This window comes from Loxodonta africana, chromosome 4 (assembly GCF_030014295.1).
Source record: "Loxodonta africana isolate mLoxAfr1 chromosome 4, mLoxAfr1.hap2, whole genome shotgun sequence".
NCBI classification, from domain to species: domain Eukaryota; kingdom Metazoa; phylum Chordata; class Mammalia; order Proboscidea; family Elephantidae; genus Loxodonta; species Loxodonta africana.
This window is the reverse complement of record NC_087345.1, coordinates 172,829,881-172,847,286: the sequence shown is the minus strand read 5'-3', so window position 1 is coordinate 172,847,286 and position 17,406 is coordinate 172,829,881. Positions and strand designations below refer to the sequence as shown.

Here is a 17,406-nt window from a genome sequence, read left to right as displayed (position 1 = left end):
GCAATGGGTTTGATTTTTTTGGTTTGGGACTGGCACACTAGACCGGGACCTCAGCAGAGGCAGAGGCCATGTATCTTATCAGGCTATATTATACTGCCCATAGTGGATGACAATGTTTGGTGCTCATGAAGCTTCTGTTAAACTAGTTAACAGACGTAAGGAAGATGTAGCTCACCCTGAATTCTCCTTTAAGTCACGTTACAATAATGTTCTCCAAGTACTGAGATTCTCATATGCTACTAAAATGAACTTATTTTCACATATTGCACAGTGAATTTTAAGATATTTATTTCCAGGCCACTGGGTACAAGAGCAGGCATGGGTAGCATGTGACACAGGACAGGACACAGGACAGCACACAGCCCAGCTGAGGTCTGTACTGTCTCAGCATTTCAGAATCTGAAAGCATGCTTGGAACAGAGAATTTAAACAAAGGAAGAGCTGAGAAAACCCGTGTTATAGAGGGTACAGCCCTGAGAATCACATACGGGCATTTCTCATCCTTCGAGAATGGAGGCCAGGACAGTATATATACCCATCAGGGCAACTAATAGCACCTACTGTGTGTGCCTGCTCTGACCCATGCTTTATACTTCCTGTTTGTTCTGGACGTACAGTTTCTGACCACAGGGAAGGCACATCAAGGGGGCTGCCTGTTTCAGCAGAAACTGAAAGGACAGAGCATAGATACTAATGGCCTGTGCTCCAGCAAGACTTAAGGAACAGTCTGTGGTCTTTATCAGAAAATATCTGAAGGGTTGTCTTTTATATGAATTCTGCTATGCAGACCTGCCAACTGTAAAAAGAGTACTTGGCTTCAGCTTTAGAAATTTATCTTCCATGTTTTGAAGCCAAGTGAACAAGTGAGACAGCAAGTTGCAGTGTGAAGGGCCCAAGGCCGGGAGCAGGAGGCAGGGAGCTTCTCCACTTCCATCATGGACTTCTATATTTGAACTGGACTACGTCAGCGCACCTTAGTGGTTTCAGCCTCCTCGTTTGTTAAGAAGGATGCCAAATGCTCAATCTTAGTTGCACCTTAAAATCTCTGGGGCTTTTAAAACATACTGACAATCCAAGATACAACAATTGGTCTCTAACTGCCTGGAGCAGTAGAGGAAGAAGGAGACCCAGGAACTGGACTGCAGGTCTAGTTGCCTCCATGATCTACTGCCTCTTTAGCCATGAGGCCATAAGAACTGGATGGTGCCTGGCTACCATTTATAAACATTTTGATCAAGAACTCAACACATGTATCCTGATCAAAAGGGGAGTAATGTGGAACAGATTTCAAATTTCATAGAGAACCCAGACTTACTAGACCCACTAAGGCTGGAGGAACACCCCAATCTCTTGCTCGTAGAAAATTTTTGAACCTTAAACTGTAACAATCTCCTAAAGTCATCTTGAAACTAAACAGTAGTTTAGCTGAATTAGTAAAGAATGTTCACCTTGAACACTGAGCTCTTCTACTGAATTATCTATATCAGATCAAATTGACAATGGTAACTCTAAAGCATAGATGAGTAGTTTATGGGACAATGAGTCAATGGTGATGAACTAATATGGGGAGACATACCCAAGAATGGTGACACAACACGAAGAATGTAACCAATGTCATTGACTTGAGCATGTAAAAGTTGTTGAATGGATTATGATCTGCTGTGTATATTTTCACCAAAACAGAAAAACAAAGCAACAACAAAGAACACATATTGGCACACAAGCCCCACACCACACAAACTGAAAGCAAATCTCTGGAGCTCACTCCGGCATATGCTTTTTTTAAAAAGACTCCTTAGGTGATTTCGATCTTACATGTGTTGAGAGCCAGTGGGTTAGGTGTTTACCAACCCATTGCCATCAAGTCAGTTCTGACTCATAGCAACCCTACAGGACAAAGTAGAACTGCTCCATAGGGTTTCCAAGGAACACCTGGTGGATTCAAACTGCTGATCTTTTGGTTAGCAGCCAAACGCATAACCACTGTGCCACCAGGGCACTGAGACGTTTACCAGGGGGTTAGAAAGATTTACTTTCTGGTCTCTGATTATGTCGCTATTAAACATAAATTGTCCGTTGTATACATTTATGCCTCAGCATTATTTTGTTCTTTTTCCATACCAAATAAAATATTCTCCTTAGCCTTAACTTCAGTCCGTAAAACACCGGTTGCTATGGTACTAATTTTGTTATGTTAAATGTGCATTTGTTAAAAAAGGATTTTTAAACTTTTCACCTACATTCACATAATTTTTAATTGTTTCTATACAGATAATTAATTGATAATAAAATAAATAATTGAATTTTAAAACAGGAAATTAGGTAAGAAAGTTAAAACTTGTACAGGGTTCTGGGCTGTAAAGGGCCTTGCTGGAGGAGTGGTTAAGTGCTCGGCTGCTAATTGAAAGGTCAGTGGTTTGAACCCACCAGCTGCTCTGCAGGAGAAAGATGTGACAGTCTGCTTCCATTAGGATTACAGCCTTGAAAACCCTATGGGACAGTTCTACTCTACCCTACAGGGTCGCTATGAGTCGGAATCAGTGGATACATCTATATCTAACCTATTATGTTTAAAGGCATTTTTCTCCCTGGTAGTTAAAAACAACAATACATACTTCCTTTGCATGTAAAATTAATTTTTCTCATGACTATATTTCTTAAATTTTGTGTACATTCTGTTGATTTGCCAAAATGGCTTTCAAAAGTCCTGTATACTATAGGAAGTCATTAAAATCACAATCATTATTTCAATACTATATGACGACAAAGAAAAGAAAAAAGGCATAAACATCATTTACTACCCAGTAAATTGGAAATCCTGGAATTCAAGGGCTCTGTTCCTAAGGAATGAAATTAGAAGGAAACTTGTTGCTTTTGCACCTTCAGATCAATGGGAAGTTTTTCAGATTAGCATGTGATTTGTTTAAACAATTGCGATTCATCTGCCACAGAGCATCCGGAAAGTTGCAGGTGGAAACAATTTGTTCACTTTAAGAAATTAAGTATAATACAAACCCTTCCAGAAAACTACAACATCCATATTACTTCGTTAAAAGCTAAAGAAATGTTCTTATATGTGAATATTCATGCTACCCCAAAAACAAACCCACTGCTGTTGAGTCAATTCCTACTCATAGCGACCCTATAGCAACTCCATAGGGCAGAGTAGAACTGCACCATAGAATTTCCAAGGAGCGCCTGGTGGATTCGAACTGCTGGCCTCTTGGTTAGCAGCCGTAGTACTTAACCACTACGCCACCAGGGTTTCCGAATATTCATACTACGTTGTATATAATCATTTCTTATGAAAGTTAAAATCTATACAAAGCAATAGTAAATAACTACAGTAAGAACTGAGGCAGATGAAAGGATTCTGCTCACTCTACCTGTAACTCTACAGCATCATCAACACACCTGGGAATAAGTGGATTGCATTCTCCAGGATCCAATGGATTGATGTCACAGTTCTCATAGTCAAAGGTTCCATTCCATAAGTGCTTTGCCAGCTGAAATGCAATTTTTCGTTGTGCTAAGGTGACTTCTTTTCCATGCCACACGTAAACTTCACTGCCAAAATCAAACACCAATACCTGGGAAAATGGCACGAAAGCATTTGTTGGGGTCAAAGATGGGCTCAGAGTTGAATCAGGGTCTCTAATGAGAGAGTCAAACAGGTAGTGGTATATACCCTAGTGGAACTATCAGTATAAACCCAAAATGGTCATAAGAGCTGACCAGCTGGCACAGCCCTACCAAGCCAGCTTTTTCCCCCATGGATGTGATCTTCTCACGGTTGTTCTACACGCCCAAGTTAATGTTCCCTCCTCTGAACTCTCAAAAACCACTTAGAATTTTTGATTCATAAGAGTTAAGTACCTCTTCCTTCCTTCTTCCCTGCCTTCCTCCCTCCCTCCTTTTCTGCATCCCCTCCTCACTTGATTGCTGTTGTTTTCGTTAGGTGCTATTGAGTTGATTCCAACTTATAGTGACCCCACTGACAGAGCAGAGCTGCCCCATAGGGTTTGTTTAAGCTGTAATCTTTATGGAAGCAGATCACCAGGTCCTTCTCCTGTGGAGTGGCTTTGGGTTAGCAGCTGAGCACTTAGCCCTTGAGCCACTAGGGCTCTTTTCTCCCTTGTTAATCCTTCTTCATTTGTTTGTTCGTTCACTCAACTAATATATACAGGCCAGTTCACACAGGCCAGTCTTCTCTCGTGCATAGAATCCCAAATCCTTAAGGGCAGATACCATACTTTACTCATATACAGTAGGGATTTACTCAGTGTATGCTGAATGAGTACATGCATGTAATGCTATTCCTTATTTCCATGTCTTCAGTTTGTTTCACTCTATCTTCCTTCAAGAATTTCTCCCTTCATTTTCAGTAATCCAAATTCTACTTAGCACCAAGGCCTGGATCAGTTTCACTTTTTCTTTAAAGATATCCCTGGTTATTTCTTTTTCTTTAACACTCCCCCCTTTAAAGGTCCACATTATGCTGAACCTGTATCACACAACCTAGTTCTAGTTTATATTCTAATACCCTTCTAGGCAACTAAATTTGAGGTCCTTTTGTGTCTTCCACTTTTTTTCTCAGCACTTAGAATACTTATTGGTACTAGAAATGTATGTATTTCAGCAGCCCTACAGGAGGAAAACTCAGGGAATCTGCTTCCATAAAGATCACAGCCTAGAAAACTCTATGGGGCAGCTCTGCTCTGTCATGTGGGGTCGTTTGAGTCAAAAATCTACTCGATGCCACCTAACAACAACAAATAAATATTTATTGATATGAGAGGACAAAACAGCACATTACCGTAATTTGTAATCATAAATTATATATACATGTATCTCTTATTCCTTAAACTTAAGGACTGAAAAATATTTTATTTAATGTTTATACAAAAATCAAATGTAATTTAGGCAAAATGTAAATATTACCTAGCCCTAGCTCTTGATTTTTGATTATAAAAAAAAAAAAAAAAATTGTAATAGCAAAGAAAATTCACCCATGATCTGTGCATCCTCTGAACAATATTCTGAATTTTATTTTAGTATTTGAGATGGTAGTAATGGTTTGAAATCACAAATAAATATCTTCTCAAAGCTGCAACTAAGCTAGCTAATCCTGGCTAACCTTTATTAGGCACTTGCTATTTATCTTACTGGGCAGGTCCTGTGCAAAGTGTGAAGTGTGCTTTCTTGCTGATGGGCACGCTGCCTCACTGTACCTCTCTTGGTTGCAGAAGGGAGCACTTGGGGATCTTCCCCCAGTAGTCATCATCCGGTACAAGTTTGTCATCCATCAAACGGTAAATGCAGTTTGTTTCTATTATGGCTGTTTCATACAGTTCGTCTTCTTTGGGGTCTCCAGCAGCTTTGGGATAAGGACAAAAGGAGAGTATGAATACTGAAAAGTAGCTGGTTTAGAGGAATGAGCTAGGGTAGAAGAAAGAATATTCAAGTCTTGTCATCCTCTGACATACAGTAAACTCTTACATTGGTAATTGGTTTGGCCGCCCAGGAGTTTCCAGAAGTCTTTGGCTGCATGGGTGTGTGTATTAATTCCTTCTTCGATAGTTTGGATATAAGTAGCTCTACAACCGAGTTCCCTCTTCGTCTGAATTAAAGTTGCAAGTTCTGAGGCCTAAGGGAGGAAGATAATTACCTGGGTGGAAGAGCCATGGCTAAACACAGTGGCCCATGTGGAAGTCAGAAGGGAAACAGCATGTCTCAAAAGAAAACCTGGTGACCACAGGGCTGGAGAACACTGGTTGTTGGGTATTTTCAAAGTTAAGAAAAATATAACTGAAGAGCCAAGGGTCATCAGTTCTTTAGAGCAATAGGCCTCAATCTTAAATATTCAACAGATCACTTGTGAAGCTTTTAAAAAATACCCATTCTCTGGGCTGCCCCCCTTGAGACCCTCATGTAATACGTCTGTGGCAGAACTTCATACTGTTAACAGTTTTGAAGTGATGAGCCAGCTCCTTTATTTTTTCACCAAGGGGGTAAGAATAAACCCAGGACTTAAAAACTGGAGGTGTAAATCATAATCTTTACAGAACATCCCACTTAAGCACCCAATGAAACGTCCGAAAGATATCCAGGGAAACAAACACGACCAGTCCCTTCTTGCTCGAATGAAACATTTGAAATTCGAGAAGTTTTGTAACAATCTGACGAAGAGTAGGACATTCGATAGGAATATAAAGGAGATGCTTAATTAAAGTATTTTTAGGATACCAACCTTTGCCTTTTCTATGACATTTGCGAACTCTCCTACCCACAGGAAGCAATAATGGGGAGATAAAAGAAGGAAGCAGTCCCCACTGTTCAGGGATGAAGCTCGCGGCTCAACCAGTCTCGTCTGCACGTGTCTTCTTCCTGAACATGAGGCAGAGAGTCACTGTCTTCCCAGGAAACAGAACTAGTACAGGAAGCATCCCACAATTAAATCATTCCTGCTATGAACGCTTTCAATTCTAAAGAGTCTGCTAATGTTAGCTCTTGTGAACCCTGGTGGCATGGATGGGGATTTAAAATGGGCAACTTGAGGGCATTATTGATTCTTTCCCTTGCTAATGCTTTTTCCTCAATGCCACCATTCCTCTTAGGACCATTACACCAAAAAACCAAACCTGTTGCCACCGAGTTGATTCTGACTCATGGTGACCCTACAGACAGAGTAGAACTGCCCCATAGCATTCCAAGGAGCGGCTGGTGGATTCTAACTGCTCATCTTTTAGTTAGCAGCCGAGCTCTTAATCACTGCACCACCAGAGCTCCCTTACAACCATTACTAGGGAGTGTCTTTTTACAACATGTGTATGGGTTAATTAAGGCTCCTTTCTCCAGGACAGTTGGCAAATATGCTCCTTTTCTGCCAATCCCAGTCTCCCCACTCAGCCACCTCCTACACTTAATACCATCTGTTGGCCGTGCTGCAGACACGTCAGAGCCGGTGGCAGGGCTGCAAGAGAGGGTGTGACTTCTATAGAATCTTGTTCTTCAGTAATATTCACAAAAGCCATAGGGGAATCAGCTAGGAGGGAAGCACTGCCACGTACTGCTTTCAATAATCCATAAAACCTGCTGCCATCGACTCCATTCCAACTCATAGTGACCCTCTAGGACAGAGTAGAACTGCCCTACAGGGTTTCCAAAGCTGTAATCTTTATGGAAGCAGACTGCCACATCTTTCTCCTGCACAGCGGGGCTGATGGGTTCGAACCCTGACCTTTCTGTTAGCAGTCGAACACTTAACCACTACCCCACCAGGGCTCTTTCTACTTTCAATACTGGCTCCTAAATGATTTGTTGCTTCAGATCTTTCCAGAGTTACATTGGGTTCGAACACGGGAATGGAGATTGGTTATTTGAGCTATAGGTTAGTAGCTACAGGTTATATTATTGGTTATAGGGAAGTCTTTTCGATAAACTACAAATGACAGTGGTTATGCAGAAAGACACCCAGAATGCTTAGAGGCGGTGATGTTTTGCCCATCCTTCTCTTGTTGGCTAATCTCTTGATGGCTAATCTGCAGGGGTTGCCTCTAGGGGGCAGCATACGTCTCTCCTCAGAGCCCAGAGCTCTGGGTGGTCTGTGAGTTTTCCTTACTATTGACAAAAAGCGTATTGGGGTGGGATCCGGCTCTACTTTATTCACCCTTGTTTTCCCTGACCCCCTCCAGGAATGTGCGTCCCTCCCTCTGGCCTGCACTGATTCTTGTGTATCTCACTGCGTGAGGTCAGTAATGGCCTCAGGCTCTCCAATAGGACCACTAGGAGGTATCTGGTGACTACATGACCGGGTCACGGCCTGGAGCATGGGAGCAGGCTGAAGCAGCAGCAAAAACCGAGATGCTGGAGTAGGAGACATCTGGGCTCAAACCAAGCTCAGCCGCTGAACAGCTGCTGTGACCTCAGGTCCATCACTAAGCTCTCCAAGGCTTCCTACCCCATGGGATTTTGTGATGCTTCATGAGAGGAGGTAGACAGCGCTTAGCACACAGTAGGTTCTCGAAGAAGCTTTCCCCTTACGAGAAGTAAAGGGAGCAGCCAGGACGCCTGGTATCCCCGACGGGAGCCCCTGGCCGATGCGGAATTCCTCCACGCTGCTCTTAGATACCTTTGATCTGCAACAGCATCAGCTTCTTGTAGGGCACCGCGCTATTGTTGGAATTCTGTTCCGTCAGGTGGACGCTCCGCAGGCTGACGTTGCTGAAGTTCTCTTTGCTGGCTAAACCTGCCAGCGTGACTTCTGAGAAGTTGGAATTGGAGGACACTGGGCAGGGTGTGTAAAGAAACACAAAGCAGGGAGAAGCAAGATGCTCAGGTGAGGTGAATGTTTACCGTCAGAAAGTGCTCATCACTGACTATCTTTTTTCTTTTACAGTTCAGCCCGAGGAGGGGCACATACTCCAGTTTGATAAACTATGCAGTTCAAAAGTTACCCACTGTACTAAGAATTAAACGTCATATTGAAGGTTATAAACTGCTTCTTGACAAGCCTCACACCTCACGGTACAGAAACAAGGACTGAGTGACAGGATATACCAGCTACTTTAGCATAAACGCAGGAGCTGAACTTATTTGTTGCAATTCCCCTGACAGCTGCCATAACCATTCCTAACAGCTTGTACATGTTGGGATGCATTTTGAGGAAGACTGTTGGATGTCATTCACCAAAAGTCTTTATATGTAACAGTACAGGCTCTTTATATGGGATGGTTAAGTTCCAGTCTTCTCTGGAGGCAAAGTGATCTCTTGAGGTCCTTTGCTTTCAGACTTAATATTGTAATAACAAGATGTTGGATTTTTAGTGTAGACCACCAAATATATTCAGTTACCACAAACCAACCCTCTGAATCACCAAAAATGGGAGACAGAGGAAAAGCCTGTAATATTGGTGCCAATAAACCTTTATTTCTCCAACTTAGGATTTAAAAGAATGCATATGCTGGAGAAAAATTCAGAAAATTATTTCATAGGGATTAGGTTCTAACACTGATGAAGTACAACACTCTTTGAAAATTTAAATGGTATAAGCAGTTTTGAAATACACTTTCTTAGTAGACCAGTTAGTAACATAACTCCACCTAAATATTTATAAGAAAAGCTTTAGCAAATAGGTTCATGAGTACTACTGTTGTTGTTGTTAACTCCCATTGAGTCGACCCCAGCTCATGGTGACCCCATGCACAATAGAGAGAAATGCTGCCAGGTCCTGCGTCATCCCCATGATCGGTTGAGGATCGAACCATTGTGAGCCACAGGGTTTACATCAGCTGATTTTCAGAAGCAGATTGCCAGGCCTTCGTTCCTAGTCCGTCTTAGTCTAGGAGCTCCTCTAAAACCTGTTCAGCATCACAGCAATACACAGGCCTCCACTGACAGGTGGGCGGCGTCTGCACGTGAGGAGCACTGGTGGGGAATTGAACCTGGCTTTCCTGCATGGAAGGTGAGAATTCTACCACTGAACCACAACTACCCTCCATGAGTACTATAACAAAAAACCAAACCCAACCCAACCCGTTGCTGTTGAGTCGATTCTGACTCATAGCAACCCTATACGACAGAACAGAGCTGCCCCACAGGGTTTCCAAGGAGCACCTGGTAGATGTGAACTGCCAACCTTTTGGTTAGCAGCCATAGCACTTAACCACTATGCCACCAGGGTTTCCATAGGAAGATAAAAACTAGAGCCAGCATATTCAAAATATCAAGACTATTGATGTCATTACCTCCAGCAAGAAACCCACTATTTCAGGACTCCGGAGCCCCAAAGAATTGGGCAGACAAAAGCAGAGCTGTTTAGCCTGAGGCAGGAGCAGAGAGTGGAGGCCATGTCCTACTCCCCATTCGTTACTCTTACCCCAACCCGCAGCCTCAAGTACAGAGGCAGGAGGGTGGCTCCAAATACTCACTCTTTTCTACTTTCATCCGCTTGGACTCCATGAAAGCCACGTTTAACCTCTGTTCCGTGTACTCGTGAAGAAGATCTCCTCTTGCCGCCAACATTTTCAGGGGGTTTTTGGAAGCCTGAACCCGGCGCTTGGGCCTGACAGCGCGCTTGTGCTCAGCCACAGAAGAGGTCAACCTGAGGGGCAAAGCAGAGCTGCTGCCCCGGTCCGCAGAGACCACCTGCCCAGTTTACTAGAAAAACTGGTACTTGAGGTTCTCTGACCGGGAGCACTGGGTCGCCCATAAATTCGGAGCTGGGCGGGGCCATCTTCCACCACTAGGTTATATCTTGGCTGAGAGTGAAGCCAGCCCAAAGGAACGCACGTGAGAGAGACCATATTTTGATGAGCCCCTGGAACCGATGTGCCCGGAGCTAGCTCAAGCCTGCACTTTCCAGCAAGTGAACCTGTAAAGTCCCTCCACATCTCTCTTTTGCTTAAATCAGTGTGACTTGGGTTTCTTTCTGACACTTGCAGCTGAAGGAATCCTAACACCACAATGCTTTTTCTTAGGTAGTTTAGTCATGTGGCTGTGTGAAGACAGACCCTTGGTAACTACTGAGAAAACCCTTGAATGCATTGATTTTATAAATTATTACAAAGTAAGCAACATTCTCTAGTGATTTTCTAGTTATTGTATTAATTTAAGCCCATGTGATCCGAATATTGGTTCAAAGTTGTAGGAGGAATTCACTATGTCAAATGAAAGACAGGTACAGAAAATTCTGTTCAACTATGTTAATATAAAAATTTGCAGAACGTCCCAATTATGTAAAAAAATCCAGTGACACGATTTTTCTGGAACAGGACAAACGTGTGGCACAGGCTGTGTATATAAGCCGTTTTGCCTGAGAGCACATCTGTTTCAGATGCTTGTTTTAGCCACACCACAGAACCAGGCATCTGGCTCCAGGGAATAATAACTCAGGCTGCAATGGGGTTCTGTTGCAGAAGATAACGTACTGGGAGGAGATCCTGTGAAAGCACTGAGTGGAGGCAGAGGAAGGAAGCCCGTTAGTGAGAGGAACCAACGAGACAGAAATAACTCACTTGGGAGCATAAGGGTCAAAAATAACATCAAAGTCTTCGTCCAGCTCCACCGGACTTCTCGGTGTAGAATAATCCATGCTGCGGTAAAATTTGGCAAAGGTTTCGTCATCATCTGGCTTCATCACCTCTTTAACAGATTTACCGGTGACAGTGAGGACGGTTTCTTGCATCCCACCAACTACCAACAAACAAGCAAATAAACACCTCATGACGTGTATGGCTCCAGCTATGGCTCACGATATTTTAAAAACCATTTCCCCCTAAGTTCCAGGAGTGGAGGAGACATGCAGGTGACACACAGGTGCTGTGGATGCATCCTTGGCCCTTACTTAACTTCTCATGCAAGGACTTCTCATCCAAACAATGCTGCCACAGCAAAGTGGTTGGAGAGAGGGAGGCTGGCCCTTCTGCACCTAAGCTGGCTAAGCGTGCATTTCTTAACTTGTCCCTCTTCTGGTCAGAGGTAGAAGGGCCTCAGCCTCATTCTAGAACAGGGGTTGGCCAGCTTTTCCTGCAAAGGGCCAGACGGTACATGGTTTAGGCTTTCAGTGGGGCCATTGGGCCTCTCTTGTGACTACCCAACCCTGCCACTGTAGTGCCAAAGTAGCTACTGACAATATGTGAACAAATGGATGTGCCTGTGTTCCAATAAAACTTTATTTACAGAAATAGGTGGAGAGCTGGATTTGGCTGACCCCTGGGTTAGACTGGAGCCCTGGTGGCGTAGTGGCTAAGAGCTCGGATGCTAACCAAAAGCTCAGCAGTGTGAATTCACCAGCTGCTTCTTGGAAAGCCTATGGGGCAGTTCTACTTTGTCCTCTAGGATCACTAGGAGTCAGAATTGACTTGGTGGCAACGGGTTTTGGGTTAGATCACTGTCACGTGTATATGATAAACTTCCAATTGTTTGCATCTTTTGCCTAGCCAGTTTACTTACTCTATCACACTTTTACACTTCTGTTTTAAAGTAGTTGTTTGTATTTATTTTCAACCTATTAGGGAACTCTGTCAACAGTAAGGGCTCCTGGCTCCAGGTATTTGACAAGTTTATTAGGAGGTAAGAAACTATTTCTGCATATTATTCTTTTATTCTGTGTACTTTACTGACTTTTGTATTGAAATATTTATTTCAATATTTATTTCCCAGAATTATTTTAGAAATCATTTATGATTATAAAAAATTATAGCTTTTACCTTACTGGAAGTTGATACATACAATTTAAAGCTCATCAGATCCAAGGTTATGTTGATTTTGTATATGTACAATGGTTTGCTTTCAGGGTTAAAAGCAAAGTTGCTGGGTTTACAATTCTGATTGGATCACATTCCCAAAGGTTTAGGTTCAGGAACATATATGTTTTACTGGGGTCTCCAATTTAGTACATTATCAAGTGCATCCAGAGCTTGGTGAGCCAATCGGCCTTGATCAATAGCTTCATTTTTGCTCTCACAACAAATACTTAAAAATATGGATTAGTGAAGTTATATAAGAAAGCAGACAGTGCAATAAAGAAGAAGCAACCAGAATTGGGACTTAGATACTTTGATAAAAGAGCAGATGTTTTTAGGTTTCCTGAGATAGTCACTGAAGATACACATCAGTGTGCTGTAAGCTTAGAAACCAAAGCTCCCCTCCTGGCCTCTGTTATGTACCTTTGCTGTTCAACCTTCGTAGGAAGGTCTCCAGCCTGTCCAGCTTCAAGTCGGATTCTAACTGCATGTCTGGTCTGGCTTCGATATCTGAGCAAGCAGAAAACACCAATGATAGAGTGCCACTAAGTACCTTCTGACTACAAGCCCATTGGTATATTGGGTGTCTTGACTTACCTTCTAGGGGTTTGGAAACTGGGGTAGTGCCCCTTGTTTTATTGTAACTAGGGGAAGCTACCGGCGTTATGGCGGTAGGTGATGCCAAACCTGCAGGACAAACAAAGAAGCTATTTAGCAGCTCAGTCCCATTTCTGGAAATTCCCAGAACCCTGATGGATTGCAATGACCCTAGCATACGTTTTGCAATTTATAGCATTTACATGCACACATATTTGGCAGGAATCACGACTACGTAAGACAATTGCAAATGTAGACAGGCTTTAATTGTTTCTAAGGACTGGAGTAGATTACATGCCAAAGTGAACAATGAGGACACGTTGGAAAACATGCCCATGGATATGTAAACTGAATAGAAGATTTAATAAGGCAACCAGAATATACTTGAACCAATGCAGTTGTGAGTTCTGAGGGCCTTTTGTGTGTGTGTGTGCTGGGGGGAGGGCTGGTTGAGGAGAAAGCACGTTTGAGCCATCTCCCACAGAGGAAGTAAAGAATGAGCTGTGTCATGCTAGCCAGCAAGTGGCCCCCAGCACTGGACTTCTCCTCCAAACTGAAGTGAGGGAGGGGCAGTCTGGCCTTGGGGGCATTCCTCAGAGTGCGTTTGCATTGAGCAAAAACCCAAGGAGTGCTAACCTTTAAAAGAAAGAAACAGAAGAGTATAGATTTAAACATATTTGTGATTGCTGGAGGGTGTGTTGCAATGTCTCGTGTGTGGCTGGGAATTGGCGATATGCCTCCACATATATTTATGCAGGAGCATAAGATCCCTGGATTGTGAAAAACGGTTTGCGCTTGGCAAACCAATCGAAAGGTTGGCGGTTTGAATCTACCCAGTTGTGCCATGGAAGAAAGACCTGGCAATCTGCTTCCATAAGGATTACAGCCAAGAAAACGCTATGGAGCAGGTCTACTCTGGAGCACGTGGGGTTGCCACGAGCCCGAATGACTCAACAGCAACGAGCTTGGTTTTGGTTTGGTTTTATGGAGAAGCAGGGTGGGGAATCTTTATAGGACAAATGGTTAAGGAAAATGTGAGGGGGAAAGGGCTAATTCCAGCACAGAGAAGGAACCCAGCTGGAACAAGGATCTTTAATGGAGAAGAAAAAAAAGATGAGTATTTTTTTCCTGAGTAAAAGGGGCTGGCAAAAGAAATTAATAGCGTGCTTACAAAGAACAAAATAAGATGTTAACATCCTTTGTATTCATTTGTAATAAATGTGAAATTGTTAGACGGCATTGACACTTTAAGCATCCCTCAAAGAATGTCAGGAGAAAATTTAAGTCCCTGTCACTAATAAGGAAAAATGAATGAATGACTTTACCCCTCCTCCTAGGACCTGGAGGGGTATGTATTATAGCATACGGTTTTAGGGAAAAATACTGAAATGCGGTTTGAACTTTAAGTTTTAGGTAATACTCTAGAAGTACTTCTCAATGAGTGTACGTATTTGCTTGATGAAGTCAACAGAATTTTAGAATCATTTCAGTTACAAGACCCAAAAAAGGGTTTATTATAGTGAGAAAGTAAACTGTCTTGAAGAATAATAAAGGTAAGTAAAATCTGGCATACCAGGTCCGTCACACACTGGGACCATAAATCCTTATCCACTGGAAGGATGCTTAGGAGCCATCACCAGACTTCATTAGCATGGAGGTCATTAACTCCGCAGCTGACAAACAGCGCTGACTCAGAAGGCCGATTCCCAAAGCAACCAGCTAAATCTGTCTCTCTGCAGGGCTAGCGCTTGTGGGCATAACTGCAGCCACATCGCCCCCTGCTGCCCCATTCAGGCAGCAGCACGCGGAGAGCTCCAGACAGTGGGTCATCTCCTTCCCAGCTAGAGATAAGGGGTTTCGGGTAATGGAGGGGGGCATATAGATTTAAATTTAAAATGCTAACGCAAAAGAAGACAAAACAAACCCTCTTCCAGAAACTTCTTAAAAATGATTTCTACATTCAGTAATTAGTTACCTGGGAACAATTTCACGTTCTCTTATTCAAGGGTACACGCTGAGTACTTTTCTTCCAGGAGGATCTTAGAATACCAATCTAATACTAATCTAGGAATTTCAAAAAGGGAGCAAGTCCTAACAAGGCTAGGGCAGAAAAAGAGTTCCATGGGGTGAGAGAGTGAACACCAGGCTGCAAGGCCTGGTGACTTGCTGATCTGTGGTAACTCGGGACTGTGGATGGTGCCATTGCAGCCTGATGAGATCAGCAGCCTTCACAGGCTAGAGTGTAGGAGTTACTTTAATCTGCAGCAAATGTAAACTGGAAGTCTTATCTCTGCAAACCCAAAAGAGCTTGTGATTCAAGTGAAACGTATCTCCCAGTTGATGGTAACAAATAATCAGACAAAAAGGGTATCGTTTTTTCATCAGGCTATAAGCTGATGTACAAGAAAATTGCTTCCTGGGCATGCCACATGTTGTTGCTATTCACTGCTGTCAAGCTGGCCTGGAACACAATGGAACAAAATGCCACCTGGTCCTGCGCCATCCCCACGATCAGTCGAGCAAGGACCATTGTGATCCAAAGGGTTTTCACTGACTGATTTTCAGGAGATTGCCAGGGCTTTCTTCCTAGTCCATCTTAATCTAAAAGCTGTTGAAACCTGTTCCACATCATAGCAACACACAAGTTTCCACTGACAGAGGGGTGCACTGGCTGGAAAATGAACCCCGGTCTCTCACGTAGAAGGTGAGTATTCTACCACTGAACCACCAATGTTCCCATGCATGCCATATAAATCAAAAAAACAAACCCATTGCTGTTGAGTTCATACCGTGCCTGTTAAATGGAAAAAAAAAAAATATATATATATATATTTTTTTAAAGACCCTGATTTATTCAGGACAATGGGAAAGCAAACTCATTCTCGGACGGTAGCAACTACTCTCGCCTTGTTCTCTAAATCTCCGTAAGAGTAAATTATCCGGTCACTCAGCACTGGCCGGCAATGGGCTCCTCTAAGCTCCAAGCACTGGGGAATTTAAGGTGGCTGGTCTATTTCCTCTGACATCACAGAGGACAGGTGCAGTCGTATCTGGGAGTAAGGGCCTGCTTACAAATAAACTGTTTTATTTTTTAAGATAGGAAAGGAAAAAAGAACCCAAGTAGAAAGTCATCAGGATAAAAGTCTGTGCTAGAAGTAGGAAGACTTGCTCTGTGGGCCAAGTTCTCAGCCTGAGTTCCGCTGAGCCTCGCTGGGCCTGAGGTTCGCTTCTGTTAAAGAGATGGACTCATGTGAAAGCGGTCTAACACGATTACGCAGCTCTGTGCGTTGATAAAGAAAGTAGTCAAGGGGTACCTCATTCACTGAGAGTAAGCTGTCTTCTATCCTTTGACAACAACACAGGATTAGGGGAAGACAGGCTTGTTAAGAAGGGTTCTTCCACCAAGATTTCAGTTAATCAAAATTCAGGGGGTTTCCCCTCCCTCCCTCTCTTCTACAAATGTTTTATTATACATCTACAATGAATTAGGCACTCTTTATAACAGTAAGGATCCCTAAAGGTTTTGAGAAAGAGGGGAGATATACCTATAATGCTAGCAAAAATGTAAGTTAATTCTATGCGAACGTGAAAACTTTTACAAGTTTAGAAATTTGCTTTGAAATAATAGCTTAGAAAAAGAAAACATGCACATAGATAACAAAAAGAAAACCTTGCTGCCATCAAGTTAATTCAGACTCAAACGGTGACCCCACAGGTATCAGAGTAGCACTATGCTCCACAGGGCTTTCAATGGCTGATGTTTCGGAAGTAGATCGCCAGGCCTACTTCCAAGTTCCCCTGGGTAAACTCAAACCTCCAACCTTTCTGTTAGCAGAGCGCGCTAACCATTTGCACCACCCGGGGACTCCATAGGTGACAAAAGGACCCTAAATTTTAACCATTTCCTATAGGATAGAAGATAAAGTTCCACGTGTTCTCATGGAGCTGCAAAGCTCTGATGACTTTACTAATCATGTGAAATGTCTGTTTTATAAATGTTTGCAAAGAGGCTTTAAATCAGTCCCATGAACTCAGCTGCAGAGAAATAACTTTGGGCAAAGAATTTCCTCTTCCTTGGAACTGGATACATCTTTTGGACTCCTATTTAAAAAGTACCTGGAAATCAGGCTTTGTAAGCCACAGAAATGTAATTTGTTGCAAAGGACCCAGGCATTAACCTAGAGAGGAGGGCGGCTAACGTGCTTCCTTATTGAGAAGGGCTTACTTGAGTGAACTAGTTACCAGATCACAAGAAAACGGGAACAATTTAAAAGTAATTGTGGGACAGGACGAAGATTTGTTAGCAGATTTAGAACTGATTTCAAAACCTGTGCTCAATTTTCCAGATGGGTAAATTTTGAAATAGTGATGAATTGAATTATGCTTCTCAGATTGAAAAGAAAAGGTCTCCAGCAGGGATATCTCATAAAACTTAAGAAAGATTAAAGACTAAAAAAGATCACACCTTGTTTTTTTTAACCTGGGCTATCACACATCACTCTCACCTTCATGGGTGGGCACCAGCACACACACCCCCACACTCACATACACGCACACACACACA

At 42.8% G+C, this 17,406-nt stretch overlaps 1 protein-coding gene across 27 annotated transcripts in view; it reads right to left on the bottom strand.

The window, feature by feature from the left end:
* SVIL (supervillin) overlaps window positions 1-17,406 on the bottom strand; it is a 278,042-nt gene that overhangs the window by 32,484 nt on the left and 228,152 nt on the right. For all 27 annotated transcript variants that reach the window (XM_064284985.1, XM_064284978.1, XM_064284980.1 and 24 more), the window contains 9 exons: window positions 12,843-12,932; window positions 12,669-12,755; window positions 11,016-11,193; window positions 9,930-10,102; window positions 8,132-8,287; window positions 6,251-6,387; window positions 5,500-5,647; window positions 5,232-5,377; window positions 3,415-3,590 (listed from right to left, as the gene is read on the bottom strand). In XM_064284985.1, coding sequence (XP_064141055.1) covers window positions 3,415-3,590; window positions 5,232-5,377; window positions 5,500-5,647; window positions 6,251-6,387; window positions 8,132-8,287; window positions 9,930-10,102; window positions 11,016-11,193; window positions 12,669-12,755; window positions 12,843-12,932 — 1,291 coding nt within the window. The remainder of the gene's footprint in view (window positions 1-3,414; window positions 3,591-5,231; window positions 5,378-5,499; window positions 5,648-6,250; window positions 6,388-8,131; window positions 8,288-9,929; window positions 10,103-11,015; window positions 11,194-12,668; window positions 12,756-12,842; window positions 12,933-17,406) is intronic.